At 49.3% G+C, this 15675-nt stretch overlaps 2 protein-coding genes across 2 annotated transcripts; both read left to right on the forward strand.

Annotated features, from left to right (window-relative positions):
- Positions 1-438: 438 nt before the first annotated feature.
- On the forward strand, positions 439-4778 carry LOC788394 (serine protease 44). Its single transcript, XM_059879958.1, has 6 exons — positions 439-547; positions 1002-1033; positions 1303-1481; positions 1860-2122; positions 2834-2994; positions 3478-4778. The coding sequence occupies exons 1-6, from the start codon at positions 439-441 to the stop codon at positions 3709-3711; spliced, it is 978 nt and encodes a 325-aa protein (XP_059735941.1). The 3' UTR covers positions 3712-4778.
- A 1896-nt stretch (positions 4779-6674) lies between these two features.
- On the forward strand, positions 6675-11610 carry LOC517392 (serine protease 44-like). Its single transcript, XM_059880124.1, has 5 exons — positions 6675-6973; positions 7196-7364; positions 7959-8215; positions 9071-9228; positions 10729-11610. The coding sequence occupies exons 1-5, from the start codon at positions 6721-6723 to the stop codon at positions 10963-10965; spliced, it is 1074 nt and encodes a 357-aa protein (XP_059736107.1). The 5' UTR covers positions 6675-6720; the 3' UTR covers positions 10966-11610.
- Positions 11611-15675: the final 4065 nt, after the last annotated feature.

The following is a 15675-nucleotide window of genomic DNA, read 5'->3' on the forward strand; positions in this document are numbered from 1 at the left end:
AGTGTGACCTGGCATTTCCCTTTCTATTCCTTTATTTCCCACGTGTGTGTATCTCTTTGTGTAAGTTTGTCTCTTCAGAGAGTCTATTTCTGGAGCTTGGCTTTTCCTCCAATTTGGAAGTTATGTTGTCTGGTATGTTCAACTCATTCACCCTTATTGCAGATGCTGCTATATTCAGGCTCAAAACTGCCATCTGTTCCGCACTTTCTATTTACCTTGTTTCTTTTGATTTTCTTCTACGTTTCACTGGACAGATTGCATCTGTGTGTCTGTTTCTTTTCTTTTTTTTTTTTTTAAGGGCTCCTGTGTTTAGATCACGCTAAGGTATCTAACCCAGAATATCTCTCCTTTAAGATGGAAAATCAATCATAAGTCAAGGGCCTTAAGAACACAACCAGAATAGATTGAAGCTCATGGCTGAGGAAGAAGGAAGTGAAGATGTTGGAGGAGCAGCCTTGGGATTTGGCCCTAGCCGTGTTCCTGGCAACCAGAGGCCAGGTGCGGGGATGCCGCGAGGGGGCGCCGCAGAGCGCGGAGGCGGTTAGAGGTGGGCATGGCTTCTCTGAGTGACACCCGCAGGGGCGGAGGCTCCCTGGGCCTCTTGGTCCGGCTCCTGGTCATTTGGCCACAGCTCAGGGAGACCACGGCAGGCAGGGGTTGGGCTTGGATGGGCTAGGCTGTTTGCCTGGTGCTGAGGGTGGGGGTTACTCGCAGGGGGTGCGGGTAGGTACTGGGAACTGGGATGTGGGGTTCGGGGGTGGGGGTTAGGAATTTGGGTTTGGAGATGGGACGGTTTCTTGGGAAGAAGCCGGTGATGAGGGTCCTTGCTGCAGCCAGCTGCTTTTCTCATTGGACCCTCATGTTCCCAGGTGAGGGTGCCAGACCCAAGGAAGATTATGCAATGAGCCTGGCAACCCCAGAGGCATCATCAGCTTCAGGGCAACTGAAATCCCTGCAGGTCCCAGTACCCACTGTTGCTCCTGTGCCACCCACACCCACAGCGAAAGAGACTGTGGGATCCAGCCAGACCCCTGTATTGGAAGGGTTGCCTCCTCTAGGTACTGCCTCTGGACAGGGCTGTACTTCTGCTTGGAGGCCAACTGGGATCATGTCCTGGCCAGGGGTGGGGGAGTAGGGGTGGAGTGGGTTGCAGGGTTGGACCCTTCTGGATAATTTGAGAGGAAACCTGGCTCTGCTTTGGGAGGCACCGGTGGTGGAGGTGGAGTTGGAGGTGGTGTTGGAGGTGGTGGGGGAAGTGGAGGTGATGGGAAAGGTGGAATGGAGACAGCAGCTTCACTCTAGTCCCCTTTACTGAGCCAAGGAGCCTGTGGCCATCGGACTTTGGGGATAATTGGTGGAAAGCCAGCCCCAGAAAGAAAGTGGCCCTGGCAGGTCAGCCTGCAGTTAAGAGGTCGCCACAGATGCGGAGGTTCCCTCATTGCCCCACAGTGGGTGCTAACGGCAGCTCACTGTGTAGAACAGTAAGTATCTGGTGCGGTGGGCTTGATCTGTCGCTTGGGTTATATGAAACAGAGCCGTTCACATCCCCCCTACCTGAGCGCGTACCTGAGCTTTCCTTTCTTTACCTTATAATGAAGCCATAGCTCCTAATTTGTGTTCACTGTGAGTGAAACATGAGTCTTACATTTCTTCCAAGATCCTGGGTGCTACTCTATGGTCCTGGGACCTCACTTGGAGAATCACTGACTCCAGTGGTTACGGGTGAGGAGGGGATGTGGTTTAGAGGGAGGAAAGGCTGATGACTGGTAGGAGATGGGAACAGGCTGGGAAGAACCTGGAAGGGGTGGAGGGGAGTGTAGCCCCTCCAGCATCTCTGAGGGCATATTGTCTTTCCACAGCTTTCGAGAGTTTACGGTGATGATGGGAACCACATATTTATATTCACATTGCAAAACTACAGTGGTCGTTCCAGTTAAACACATCAAATCACATAAGGATTTTGATTGGAACCTTACCCCTAATGACATTGCTCTTCTTCAGCTGGCCCACTCTGTGAATTATTCTGCATACATCCAGCCAGTGTGTCTCCCTAGAAAGAATTTTGAAGTGAGACCTGGGACACAGTGCTGGATAACTGGATGGGGCCGCACTTTAGAATTTGGTGAGACTGGCAGGCAGGATCCGAGGGGGGAAGTCTGGAGCCCTGGGGTTGGCCAGTAGGCTGAAGGGAGGGACAGGGAGGCTGGTTCTCTACAGGTGGGCAAGGGAGCAGGTGGAGCTGAGGCTGCCTGGGAGTGACTGCAGTACAGTAGGGATTCCTCCTGTTGCGTTAGACCTGGGGGCGGGGGTCTGGGTACAGTGGGTCCTCTCAGGGTGGACTTCAGCTCCAGGATGATGAGCTGTCTGCCAGTCAGAGCTGTCCTGCTCTGGAATTACCTGCCAGGTGGGGAGGGAGCTTCTTGTCCTGGGATGTGGGTCTAGCCAGAGCAGCCCTGGGAGGAGGCTGGGTTGGTACCCGTGGGCACTGCCTGTCCCGGAGTCTGTGACCCTGCCCTGTACAGACACTGTCACTGCTATTGCTGATACTCAGAGTGACAACAGTTGCTTTTGTATCAGGCCTTGTAAGAAGACTTGTCTCTTTGTGTCCTGATCCATTCTTCCTTCTGACTTGGCTTAGCTTCTTACCTCGTCTGCTCCCTGTGTCAGCAGTTGGCCTCAGGTCCTTCTGTGTCAAATGGGACAAAACCCACTGTCCTTCCTTCTCTAAGAGGGAATGAGTGTGAATGCCCTGATCAAGACCCACCATGCGATCTGAATGACCCTGCCATGTTCCACTCATGCAGATTCTCTTACTCCTGAATTGTCTCTGTAGACCCAGCTTCAATGTCACCTAAACTTCAGGAAGCTGAGCAACTCATCATCCCCCTAAAGCAATGTGCTGTGATGGTCGAGAAAACATCAAATAAATCAGGGAATCGGGTTCAAAAAGGAATGGTCTGTGCCCAGAACATAAAGAGCGAAGGTCCCTGTAGGGTGAGTTGATGGGTCCCTTGCCACCTCTGTATTGAGGTTCTTCATTCCCTAGTAGCAGGGCCTGGGTTATCTCCCACCTTATTTTTCTCCTAAAGACTTTGCTTTAGGAGATTCAGTAGAGAACCCCTCAAGACATCTGTGAGCTGGCCTGGCCTGTTCCTCCAATAAGGGAGCAGCCCTCCCATCCTGGGGGTGCTGCCAGCGTGCAGTAAAGTGGGGGTCATGATGATAATTTGAGTATATCCCTGCAGGACCAATGTCCAGGGCTTACTGGCCTTATAGCTCCTGTGCGTTCCTAGAACTTGGGAAAGAATAGTATTTCTCAGATGATGGTAAAGTGTTCAGCTCTCAAATGTCATTCACAGAAACCTGGGCCTGGGGAAGGTCCTTGGTGCCTGTCTCCCCAGTCCTTTCATAGTTGCCAACCTGTTATGATTATCTCCTCCATTCTTTTGTTTGTTTCTTTTTTTTTTTTTCCTCCAGGGAGATTCTGGGAGTCCCCTGGTCTGTCAGTTTCAGACATCATGGATCCAGGTGGGGATTGTGAGCTGGGGTGATCGCTGTGGTTTGAAAGAAGTGCCTGCAGTGTACACAGATGTTAGTTTCTACAAGGATTGGATCACTGCAAGAATGAGTCAAGCATCGGGTCTGGACTCTGGATTCCTTATTCTGCTACTGTGTCTGTTGCTGCCTCTGGGTATCCTGGCAACCCTGTGATCACCCTGGCCTCTGCCATTCCTGCTTCTGAGTCTCACATTAGCCCTGCCTCTGAGATGCCTCTCCTACTCAATGCCCTGTCCTCAAATCCATTTGGGGTCCACTGATCCTGTGGAGATCCACAGGACAGAGTGGCAGCAAGTGGAGACTGAAATTGTACCTGCCTGGTGCTCCAGTAACCTGCCTCATGGAGGCCTATCTGTAGGCCGTGCTCTGCTTGCCAGGAAGGAGTGGGTGAAACCATCCCACCTGGATGGACAGTGACCTGCCAGGTGATGCTTCAGGATGCTGCACGAGTCTTGGAGAACATTTTTCCATTGTCACCAGTGAAGCAGTGTTAGACCTGACACTTTATCAAACCAGCCCACCTGATGATTGTTGGGAGGGAGGGAGGAGGCCTCTTCATTTCCATATCTGACTCAGTTGTCTGGGTTGGGAGAAGGTCCTCTGCTTCCCAGTGCAGATCACTCTGTGAGTGTGCAGGCTTTGCCGCATAAACCCTCATGGGTCAACTCAGTCTTGGAACCACCTTCCCAGTGCTGCAGTGGCGGCTCTGCACTCACCACTCAGCATTTAGGAGAATGGAAATTTCAGGTATGAAACTAATAAATGTTTGGAGAGTCTCTTGTATGTTCTGAAGCTGTGCTCTCCTGAAGTTTGTGGTGTTACACATAGCATATTAGGAAACTAGTTTCCCATTTAACCGGGGGAGTTTTCATGGCATCCATTACTCTCTAGAAAGTGGGAGATGAGGAGCCTGTGTACTTGGTTAGAAGTATGATGTGTTCAGTTCAGTTCAGTTCAGTCGCTCAGTCATGTCCGACTCTTTGCGACCCCATGAATCACAGCACACCAGGCCTCCCTGTCCATCACCAACTCCCAGAGTTTACTCAAACTCATGTCCATTGAGTTGGTGATGCCATCCAGCCATCTCATCCTCTGTCGTCCCCTTCTCCTCCTGCCCCCAATCCCTCCCAGCATCAGGGTCTTTTCCAATGAGTCAACTCTTTGCATGAGGTGCCCAAAGTATTGGAGTTTCAGCTTCAGCATCAGTCCTTCCAATGAACACCCAGAACTGATCTCCTTTAGAATGCACTGGTTGGATCTCCTTGCAGTCCAAGGGACTCTCAAGAGTCTTCTCCAACACCACAGTTCAAAAGCATCAATTCTTTGGTGCTCAGCTTTCTTCATAGTGATGTGTTAGGCATTGCAAACTGGAGCTTCTTATATGCTCCTCTCAGGAAGGTGATAAGTTGCTGCTGCTGCTAAGTCACTTCAGTCGTGTCTGACTCTGTGGGACCCCATAGACCGCAGCCCACCAGGCTTCCCCGTCCCTGGGATTCTCCAGGCAAGAACACTGGAGTGGGTTGCCATTTCCTTCTCCAACACATGAAAGTGAAAAGTGAAAGTGAAGTTGCTCAGTCGTGTCCGATTCTTAGCGACCCCATGGACTGCAGCCCACCAGGCTCCTCCGTCCACGGGATTTTCCAGGAGATAAGTTATGTAGGTAAAATTAAGCAAAAACACAGAGGAGTTGCCTCTCACAATTCATCATCTAGACCTAACAGTGCTATGAGGAATTTTACAACTGCCGACAGAACACTTATTCTTTTTGAATGCTCAGGGAACTTGCAGAGTAAAAGCCTACAGAGGGACTTCCCTGGTGGTCAAATTTTAAGATTCTGCATTCCCAATGTGACGGGAGGGAGGGCGGGGCGGGAGGGGGGCCCGGTGTGTGATCCCTGGTCAGGAACTAGATCCTACCTTTTGCAGCTAAAAAGATCACGTGTGCCACAACTGAACACTGCTGCTGCCGCCAAGTCGCTTCAGTCGTGTCCAGCTCTGTGCGACCCCACGGACGGCAGCCCACCAGGCTCCCCCGTCCCTGGGATTCTCCAGGCAAGAACACTGGAGTGGGGTGAACTAAACACAGTGCAGTTAAGTAAATTTTTTAAAGAGCCTATGGAAAATCAATAATCTCAGGGAATCCGTGTGATACACATTCTGTTCAAGAGCCACATATCAATAATAGTAAAATCAATTTTTAAAAATCCCATATTTCTGAAACAAAGTCAAAACCCTAGTGAATGGCCATCCTTTAAAAGGGAAATCACGAGGAAACTATAACTTTCCAGTTTCCCATAACTGGTCCCTGTGCTTCGCCTTTTAAAGGCTTTTTCTTATGTATCTTATGTATCTACCTCCCTCTGTCCTTTACACAGTCTTCTCTTTATGCTCTCATTTGATAATCAAATGTTAAAATATCATCCCAGCTTTTTTTGGTTTCTTTTGCACCAGCGTGTCGTGGCATTCCGCTTTCTCTTTATTTTCCAGGTGTCTGTATCTTTGTGTAAATTTGTACCTTCAGTGGTCTACTTCTGAACCTTGCCTCTTCCTCCAGTTTGAAAGTTGTTGTTTGGCATGTTCAACTCATTCACGCTTATTGCAGATGCTATTATGTTCGGGCTGGAAACTGCCATTTTGTCCTGTGGTTTTCTATTTATCATACTTCTTTTTGTTTTTATGTTTTATTGGGCAGATCGCATTTTTTCTTTCTTTTTTTTTAAGTCTCCAGTGTTTAGATCACGCTGAGGCATCTAATTCCTGATATCTCTACTTTAATGTGGAGAACTTAATTACGAGTTCAAGGGCCTTGAAACCACAACCAGGCTGGATTGAAGAAACACGGCTGAAGAAGCATAAAGTGAAGATGTTGGAGCCGCAGGCCCTGGCTCTGCGTTCCCTCCAACGGGAGGGCAGGCGCGTAGCCCCCACGAGGGGGCGCCGCAGAGCGCGGAGGCGGCTCGAGGCGGCCATGGCGTCTCTGGGAGTTCCCCGCGGCGGCGGCGGAGGCAGCTCCCTAGGCCTTCTGGTCTGGCTCTTGTTCCTTTGGCCACAGCTCTGTGAGACAGGGCCGGCAAGGACTGGAGGTGGCTAGGCTGCACTGCATGGGTGGCAGCTGGGGCTGACGGCTGGACTAGGGCTGGGGGACGGAAGTGGGAGCTGGGGATGGTCCCCTGGGCAGAGGCCGGTGCTGACAGGCTGCACTCCAGGCCGCGCCTTCTCACTGGTCCCTCGCCTCCCTCAGGTGAGGGTGCCAGACCCAAGGAGGATTCTGCAATGAGCCGGGCAAACGCAGAGGCCCCCTCAGCTCCAGGACACCTGAAATCTGAGGAGGTTCCAAGAGCTCCAGGGCTGCCTACGCCCCCAGCGGAAGATGTCCTGCAGATCCCTCCTCCCTTTGGAGGGTGGTTTGCACAAGGTACTGCTTCTTTCTACGCGGGGCTTCACAGGCCCGCCTGGGAACTAGAGGCAGTACGTGCCTGGCTGGCTGACTGTCCTGGTGGGTTTGAGAGGAAACCTGTCTCTACCTCAGTGGTGAGGGGGTGGGGTGCAGATGCAGAGCTAGTGGGGGTGGCGGCGGTGGAAGGTGGTGGAGGTGTTAGAAGGGAGGCAGCAGCTTCACCGCCAGCCTCTCGTTTAGTGAGCCAAGGAACATGTGGCCATCGGAAAATGAGGATAATTGGTGGAATGCCAGCCCCAGACAGAAAGTGGCCCTGGCAGGTGAGCCTGCAGATCAACAATGAACACGTGTGCGGAGGCTCCCTCATTGCCCCACAGTGGGTACTGACTGCAGCTCACTGCATATTTGGGTGAGTGTTTTCTGTTCTGGGCTTGGCCTGCTGCTCAGGCTGTTATGAAGTGGAGCCATTCCTGCCCCTTTCCTCCTCTTCATCTGAAAAAGAGGCCACAGTCCCTAGTTGGTGCTCACTGTGAGTGCTACATGAGCTCTGCATTTCTACCAAGATCCCAGGTTCTGCTCCAGTGGTTGTGGGACCTCAGTTGTAGACCACTGACTCCAGTGGTTAGGGGTCTGCTAGGGGATGTGGTTTAGAGGGAGAAAAAGGCCAATGGCTGCCATGTGTGCTAAGTCACTTCAGTCGTGTCTGACTCTGTGTGGCCCTATGGACCATAGCCTAACAGATTCATCTGTCCATAGATTCTCCAGGTAAGCATACCAGAGTGGGTATCCACGCTCTCCTCCAGGGGATCTTCCAGACCTGGGGATCAAATCCGAGTCTCTTATGTCTCTTGCTTTGGCAGGCAGATTCTTTACTGCTGAGCAACCCGGAAAGCCCTGATGGCTGTTGTAGGAGATGGGATCAGGATGAGAAGAACCTGGAAGGGGTGGGGGGGGAGTGTAGCCCCTCCACCATCTCTGTGAGGGGCATGTTCTCTTTCCACAGCTTTGAGGAATATACAGTGCGGATGGGAAGCACACTGTTACTTCCCGAGTCGGGGATGGTCATTCCAGTTCGAGACATCGTTTGCCATAGCTTTTATGATGTTAGAACTTTGATTAATGACATTGCCCTTGTTCTGCTGGCCCACTCTGTGAATTATTCTGCATTCATCCAGCCAGTGTGTCTCCCTGAAAAGAATTTTGAAGCAGAAACTGGGACACGGTGCTGGGTGACTGGATGGGGCCGACAGATGGAAGACGGTGAGACTGGCAGGCAGGATCCGAGGGGGGATGTCTGGAGCCCTGGGGTTGGCCAGTAGGCTGAAGGGAGGGACAGGGAGGCTGGTTCTCTACAGATGGGCAAGGGAGCAGGTGGAGCTGAGGCTGCCTGGGAGTGACTGCAGTGCAGTAGGGATTCCTCCTGTTGCGTTAGACCTGGGGGCCGGGGTCTGGGTATGGTGGGTCCTCTCCAGGGTGGACTTCAGCTCCAGGATGACGAGCTGTCTGCCAGTCAGAGCTGTCCTGCTCTGGAATTACCTGCCAGGTAGGGAGGGAGCTTCTTGTCCTGGGATGTAGGTCTAGCCAGAGCAGCCCTGGGAGGAGGCTGGGTTGGTACCTGTGGGCACTGCCTGTCCCGGAGTCTGTGACCTTGCCCTGTACAGACACTGTCACTGCTATTGCTGATACTCAGAGTGGCGACACTTGCTTTTGTATCAGGCCTTGTAAGAAGCCTTGTCTCTTTGTGTCCTGATCCGTTCCTCCTCCTGACTTGGCTTAGCTTCTTACCTCGTCTGCTCCCCGTGTCAGCAGTTGGCCTCAGGTCCTTCTGTGTCAAATGGGACAAAACCCACTGTCCTTCCTTCTCTTAGAAGATAGGAGTGTGAATGCACTGATCAAGACCCAGAGTGTGGGACTTCCTTGCAGTCCAGTGGTTAAGACCCCACGCTTCCACTCCAGGGGGTGCAGGTTTGATCTGTGGTTAGGGAGTTAAGATCCTGCATGCTGCACAGTGCAGCCAAAAAACTCAAACAAACAAAAGAGACCCAGAATGGGATCTAGGGGCCCCGTTCTATTCCACTCAAGCAAATGTTTTATTTCTGAGTTGTCTTTCTGTAGTCAAAGTGCTGCCAGAAATTCTTCAGGAGACTGACCAAATCCTTCTTCGCCACACATTATGTAACAAGAAATTGCAGGCACACTTAGGATATCGTCGTACATTAGTTCGAAAAGGGATGATATGTGGCTATCACGAAGATCTTAAAAGCCCCTGCAAGGTGAGTTGATGGGTCCCTCGCCACCTCTGTATTGTGGCTGTGCAGTTTCCTCATTCCTCAGCAGCTGGGCCTGGGTTATTTCCCACCTCCTCTTTCAGCCTTTACTTAAGGAGATTCAGGGGAGAACTCCTCAAGATACCCATGAGCTGGCCTGGCCTGTTCCTCCAATAGGGAGCAGCCCTCCCATCCTGGGGGTGCTGCCAGGGTGTGGTGAAGTTGGGGGTGATGATGATAATCACGTAGTTCCTATAACTGATTTCTTTCTGTAGTCACTTCCTGTGCCAGTGTGAGCATTCACCCACATTAGCTCAGTCTCTCAGCTCACAAACCTGCCACCTAGACATTATACATCTTACTATACAGATGTGGGCCCTCCAGAGACAGAAGTCCCAGGTCCCCCTGGGAGTGCCTGTAGGAGCCCTGGGCCCACAGCCTCCCCTCTGCCCCGAGCAGCCTTCCTGAGCTGGGGACAGGGGACAGGTCTCAGAGGATGAGTGTTTGGATCCTGGCAAGAGGAGAACATCATTGTGGGAGAGGGAGCAGTGAGTCCGAGGCTCAAGGTCTGACGCACCGGTCATGTTTAGGGAATGGGTTTCCAGTCTGGAGCAATGAGGAGGCCAGTATGGCCAGAGTAGGGGCTGGAGTCAGAACGTGTGGCCTGCAGGCTGTGCTGCGCTTCTTGGTCCTGTCCAGGCAGGCCTGTAGGCCGGGAGTTTGTTCTTCGTTGTGTGGGCAATGGTGCTGAGCTGCAGGCGGGACCTGGGCTGGTGGGGGTTGGGAAAGGGGTTGTGTTCATGTCATCACTTCTAGTCACCAACTACATGTGAGGATGGGGTGAGGGAGAGCTTGAGGAGGACTCTGAGTTTATGATGAGCTGGTTGGTGAGGGGCCTACCGGAACAGGGTTGAGGAAGGATGTGCAGAGTGTGTGTGAGCTGGGGTTTTGCAAGTCTGGATGTGTTTGGAGAGAGGGGCCGCTGGAAGAGGATGTAGTTGAATTGTGGAGCTGGGACTGGGAGAGATTTCAGTGTAGAGGTGAGGACTCTGGTGCCCCCATGCTGGAATGATAGTGAGAGAATGTCGCAGCTGGGAAGGCCCAGGACTGACCAGTGGAATAAACTCTGGCCTTAGAGCCCGAGAAGGGCTCTGGAAGCTCCTCACAGTGCCAGGGGATGCCCCTTTAGTTGCTGGGTGGTGGGAGGCTTGGAGAGGGGCAGGGGAGGGTTAGGGGCACTGAAGGAGAATTTGAGTATATCCTGGCAGGACTGATGTTCAGGGCTCACTGGCCTTATAGCTCCTGTGGGTTCCTGAGCACCTGAGAAGTAGTAGTATTTCTCAGATGATGTTAAAGTATTTAGCTCTCAAATGTCATTCAAGGAAACCTGGGCCTGGTGGGTACCTGGGGAAGGACCTTGGTGACACTAGCAAGGTCCCTAGTGCCTTGCTAGAAATCAGCCTTTTTTATAATGATCCCCTTCCATTCTTGTTTTTTTTTCTCCAGGGAGATTCTGGGGGTCCCCTGGTCTGTGAATTTAATGACACCTGGGTCCAGGTGGGGATTGTGAGTTGGGGCATTGCCTGTGGTCGCAGTGAATTGCCTATAGTTTATACAGAAGTTAGCATGTACAAGGACTGGATCATTGATCACATCATTAAGGTGTCCTCTTGTGCCTCAGCTGGATTCTTGATCCTATCACTGTCTCTGGTGTTGCCCCTGGGCCTCCTGGTGGCCCTGTGATCACCCTGGTCCACACTCCCCACTGTTTCTGAGTCTCAATTAGCTCTGCCTCTGACCTCCCACTCCTACTCAGTGCTGTTTCCTCAATTCCATTTGGGACCCACTGACCCTGTGGAGATCCACAGGACAGAAAGTGGTAGCAAGGAAGGAACCCTGGAAGCTTTCCAGCCTGCTGTTCCAGGCACCTGCATCACCCATGCCTACCCCTTGGCTGTGCTCTGCCTGCTGGGAAGGAGTGGGTGAACCATCCCAGCTGGATGGACAGCAACCTGCCAGGTGATGCTTCATGATTCTTTATCTACATCTGGGCATCATCTAACAAAGAAGAGACATCATCAGCGGTGCATCAGCATTAGACCTGACACTTTATCAAACCAGTCTGCGTGGTGACTGTTAGGAGACTGAGGCGGCCTCACTGTGTTCACTTCTGACTCAGTTGTCTGGGTTGGCAGGTCCCCTGCTGCCCAGTGTGGATCCGAGTCCCCATCCTCTGCCACACAAATCTTCCTGGGGCAACTCAGTCTTGGAACCCTCTTCTCAGTGCTCCAGCGGCCACATCCAGGCTTACCCCAAGTTGTGTTGAGGCAGTTATGGAGTATGGAGATTTCTGATGTCAGGTGAATAAATGTTTATTCTTTTGTGTTCTGATGCTGTTCTCTCCTTGCAGTTGTGGGGTTGCATATGACATACTCTGTAGAAAACTAGTTTCTCATTTGGCTAAGAAACTATTCATGGTTCTCATTAAGCTGTAGAGGGGGAGGTGAGTCCACACCTACTCACTGATGAGTCTAGGAATGGTTTTAGCTAGCAGGTCCCTGCTCCCTGTACTCCTATTATAGTTATCAGCATGTCTGTGGGGGGCTTTGTACCCTAATTTCATAGCCTTTATAGCTTAGAGTAGAGAGTCAAGAGAGACTGGAACTGGGAGTAAAACTTAACTCAGGCAGGGGCATGAGTAATATTATTCCTCCTCCCCTGCTTCTGCTTACTGGTCACCTCCACTTTATTACCAAAGGTCTGCATTCCCATCAGTTCAGTTCAGTTCAGTCGCTCAGTCATGTCCAACTCTTTGAGACCCCATGGACCACAGCACGCCAGGCCTCCCTGTCCATCGCCAACTCCTGGAGTTTACTCAAACTCATGTCCTTTGAGTTGGTGATGCAATCCAGCCATCTCATCCTCTGTTATCCCCTTCTCCTCTCTCCTTCAATCTTTCCCAGCATCAGGGTCTTTTCAAATGAGTCAGCTCTTTGCATCAGGTGGCTAAACTGTTGGAGTTTCAGCTTCAACATCAGTCCTTCCAATGAATATTCAGGACTGATTTCCTTTAGGATGGATTGGTTGGATCTCCTTGGAGTCCAAGGGACTCTCAAGAGTCTTCTCCAACACCACAGTTTAAAAGAATCAACTCTTCGGGGCTCAGCTTTCTTTATAGTCCAACTCTCACATCCATACATGACTACTGGAAAAACCATAGCCTTGACTAGACGGACCTTTGTTGGCAAAGTAATGTCTCTGCTTTTTAATATGCTATCTAGGTTGGTCTTAACTTTTCTTCCAAGGAGTAAGCGTCTTTTTATTTCATGGCCGCAGTCACCATCTGCAGTGATTTTGGAGCCCCAAAGAATAAAGTCTTTCACTGTTTCCACTGTTTCTCCATCTATTTGCCATGAAGTGGGACTGGATGCCATGATCTTTGTTTTCTGAATGTTGAGCTTTAAGCCAGCCTTTTCACTCTTCTCTTTCACTTTCATCAAGAGGCTCTTTAGTTCTTCTTCACTTTCTGCCATAAGGGTGGTGTCATCGGCGTATCTGAGGTTATTGATATTTCTCCCACCAATCTTGATTCCAGCTTGTGCTTCTTCCAGCCCAGTGTTTCTCATGATGTACTCTGCATAGAAGTTAAATAAGCAGGGTGACAATAAACAGCCTTGACAAACTCCTTTTCCTATTTGGAACCAGCCTGTTGTTCCATGTCCAATTCTAAGTGTTGCTTCCTGACCCGAATACAGATTTCTCAAGAGGAAGGTCAAGTGGTCTGTATTCCCATCTCTTTCAGAATTTTCCACAGTTTATTGTGATCCACACAGTCAAAGGCTTTGGCATAGTCAATAGAGCAGAAATTAAAGCAGAAATAGATGTTTTTCTGGAACTCTCTTGCTTTCTCCATGATCCAGCAGATGTTGGCAATTTGATCTCTGGCTCCTCTACCTTTTCTAAAACCAGCTTGAACATCTGGAAGTTCACGGTTCACATATTGCTGAAGCCTGGCTTGGAGAATTTTGAGCATTACTTTGCTAGCATGTGAGATGAGTGCAATTGTGCAGTAGTTTAAGCATTCTTTGGCATTGCCTTTCTTAGTGACTGGAATAAAAACTGACCTTTTCCAGTCCTGTGGCCACTGCTGAGTTTTCCAAATTTGCTGGCATACTGAGTGCAGCACTTTCGCAGCATCACTTCGTGGCAAATAGATGGAGAAACAGTGGAAACAGTGATGGACTTTATTTTTGGGGGCTCCAAATATAAATATAAATATAAATAACCACTGCAGATGGTTACTGCGGCCATGAAATTAAAAGATGCTTGCTCCTTGGAAGAAAGTTATGACCAACCTAGACAGGATATTAAAAAGCAGAGACATTACTTTGCTGACAAATGTCCTCCTAGTAAAAGCTATGGTTTTTCCAGTAGTCATGTACGGATGTGAGAGTTGGATCATAAAGAAGGCTGAGCACCAAGGAATTGATGCTTTCAAACTGTGGTGTTGGAGAAGACTCTTGGGAGTCCCTTGGACAGTAAGGAGATCCAACCAGTCCATCCTAAAGGAAATCAGTCCTGAATATTCATTGGCAGGACTGATGCTGAAGCTGAAACTCCAATACTTTGGCAACCTGATGTGAAGAACTGACTTATTTGAAAAGATGCTGATGCTGGGAAAGATTAAATGTGGGACAAGAAGGGGACGGCAGAGGATGAGATGATTGGATGGCATTACTTACTCAATAGACATGAATTTGAGTAAACTCCAGGAGTTGGTGATGGACAGGGAGGCCTGGCATGCTGCAGTCCATGGGGTCACGAAGAGTCAGACACGACTGAGCAACTGAACTGATGTAAATCAAGTGAAGTTAAAACACAGCCTCACACTGTACACAAACGTAAAATGGCTTAGAGACCTGAATATAAGACATAACACCATAAAACTCCTACAAGAGAACACAGGCAGAACTCACTGAGCTAAATCATACCAATGTTTTCTTTGATCATTCTCCCAAGGCGATAAAAATAAAAGCAAAAATAAACAAATGGGACCTAAGGAAACTTACAAGCTTTTGCACAGCAAAGGAAACCATAAACAAAATGAAAGACAGCCTACTGACTGGGAGAATATATTTGCAAATGATATGACTGACAAGGGCTTAATTTCCAAAATACATAAACAGCTCATATAACTCAACAGAGAAAACAACCCAATCAAAAAATGTGCAGAAGACCTACATGGACATTTCTCCAAAGAAGATATACTGATGGCCAATAGGCACAAGAAAAGATGCTGAACGTCAGCATTTTTAATTAGTAGAAAAACACAAATCAAAACTACAGTGAGGTATCACCTCACACCAGTGAGAATGGCCATTATATAAAAAAATACACAAATGCTGGAGAGGATGTGGAGAAAAGGGAACCCTCCTACACTGTTGGTGGGAATATAACTTGATGCAGCCTCTATGGAAAACAATACGGAGGGTCCCCAAAAACCTAAAAATAGGGTTGCCATAATGATTCAGTAGTCCCACTTCTGGGCATATACATGGATGAAACTATAAAAAGATATGCACACCCCTGTGTTCACAGCAGCACTATTCACAATAGCCAAGACATGGAAACAACCTAAATGTACATCAACAGTTGAATGGATAAAGATGATATGGCACATATATACGACAGATTATACTCAGCCATGAAAAAGAACAAAATAATGCCATTTGCAGCATCCTAGATGGACCTCATATTAAGTGAAGTTAAGTCAGAAGAAGACAAATACCATATGATATCACTTATATGTGGAATCTAAAATATGACACAAATGAATATATCTATGTATCAGAAACAGGCTAACAGACACAGAGAACAGACTTGTGGTTGCCAAGGAGAGGGTGAGGGAGGGATAGATCAGGAGTTTGGGATTAGCAGATGCAAACAATTATATATAGAATGGATAAACATGCAGATTTTTTTTTACCAGCTGAGCCACCAAGGAAGCCCAAGAATACTTGAGTGGGTAGCCTATTCCTTCTCCAGCAGATCTTCCCAATGAGGAATCAAAGCAGGATCTCCTGCATTGCAGGCAGATTCTTTACCAACTGAGCTATCAGGGAATCCCACTGTATAGCACAGGAAATATATTTAATGTCCTATGATAAGCCATAGTGAAAAAAAAAATGAAAAAGAATGCATCTATATAATCTCTGTACTCTGTCATTTGAGTCATGTCTGACTCTGCAACCCCATGGACTGTAGCCCACCAGGCTCCTCTGTCCATGGGATTCTCCAGGGAAGAGTATTGGAGTGGGTTGCCATGTCCTCCAGGGGATCTTCCTGACCCAGGGATTGAACCCGTGTTCTGTATCTCCTGCATTACAGGTGGATTCTTAACCCACTGAGCCACCTGGGACACCCCATATAATCTATGTATCTATATAAATAATT

The sequence above is a fragment of the Bos taurus genome, chromosome 22, assembly GCF_002263795.3.
Source record: "Bos taurus isolate L1 Dominette 01449 registration number 42190680 breed Hereford chromosome 22, ARS-UCD2.0, whole genome shotgun sequence".
NCBI classification, from domain to species: Eukaryota; Metazoa; Chordata; class Mammalia; order Artiodactyla; family Bovidae; genus Bos; species Bos taurus.

What these genes read in the sequence shown, in the direction of transcription:
- LOC788394 (XM_059879958.1), top strand. Translation starts at nt 439, where the DNA reads ATGTTGGAGGAGCAGCCTTGGGATTTGGCCCTAGCCGTGTTCCTGGCA. An exon ending in TGGGATCCAGCCAGACCCCT is followed by an intron (nt 1,034 to 1,302) that starts GTATTGGAAGGG and finishes GCTTCACTCTAG; the next exon opens with TCCCCTTTACTGAGCCAAGG. An exon ending in GCAGCTCACTGTGTAGAACA is followed by an intron (nt 1,482 to 1,859) that starts GTAAGTATCTGG and finishes GTCTTTCCACAG; the next exon opens with CTTTCGAGAGTTTACGGTGA.
- LOC517392 (XM_059880124.1), top strand. Translation starts at nt 6,721, where the DNA reads ATGGTCCCCTGGGCAGAGGCCGGTGCTGACAGGCTGCACTCCAGGCCG. An exon ending in GGGCCGACAGATGGAAGACG is followed by an intron (nt 8,216 to 9,070) that starts GTGAGACTGGCA and finishes GTCTTTCTGTAG; the next exon opens with TCAAAGTGCTGCCAGAAATT. An exon ending in ATCTTAAAAGCCCCTGCAAG is followed by an intron (nt 9,229 to 10,728) that starts GTGAGTTGATGG and finishes TTTTTTCTCCAG; the next exon opens with GGAGATTCTGGGGGTCCCCT.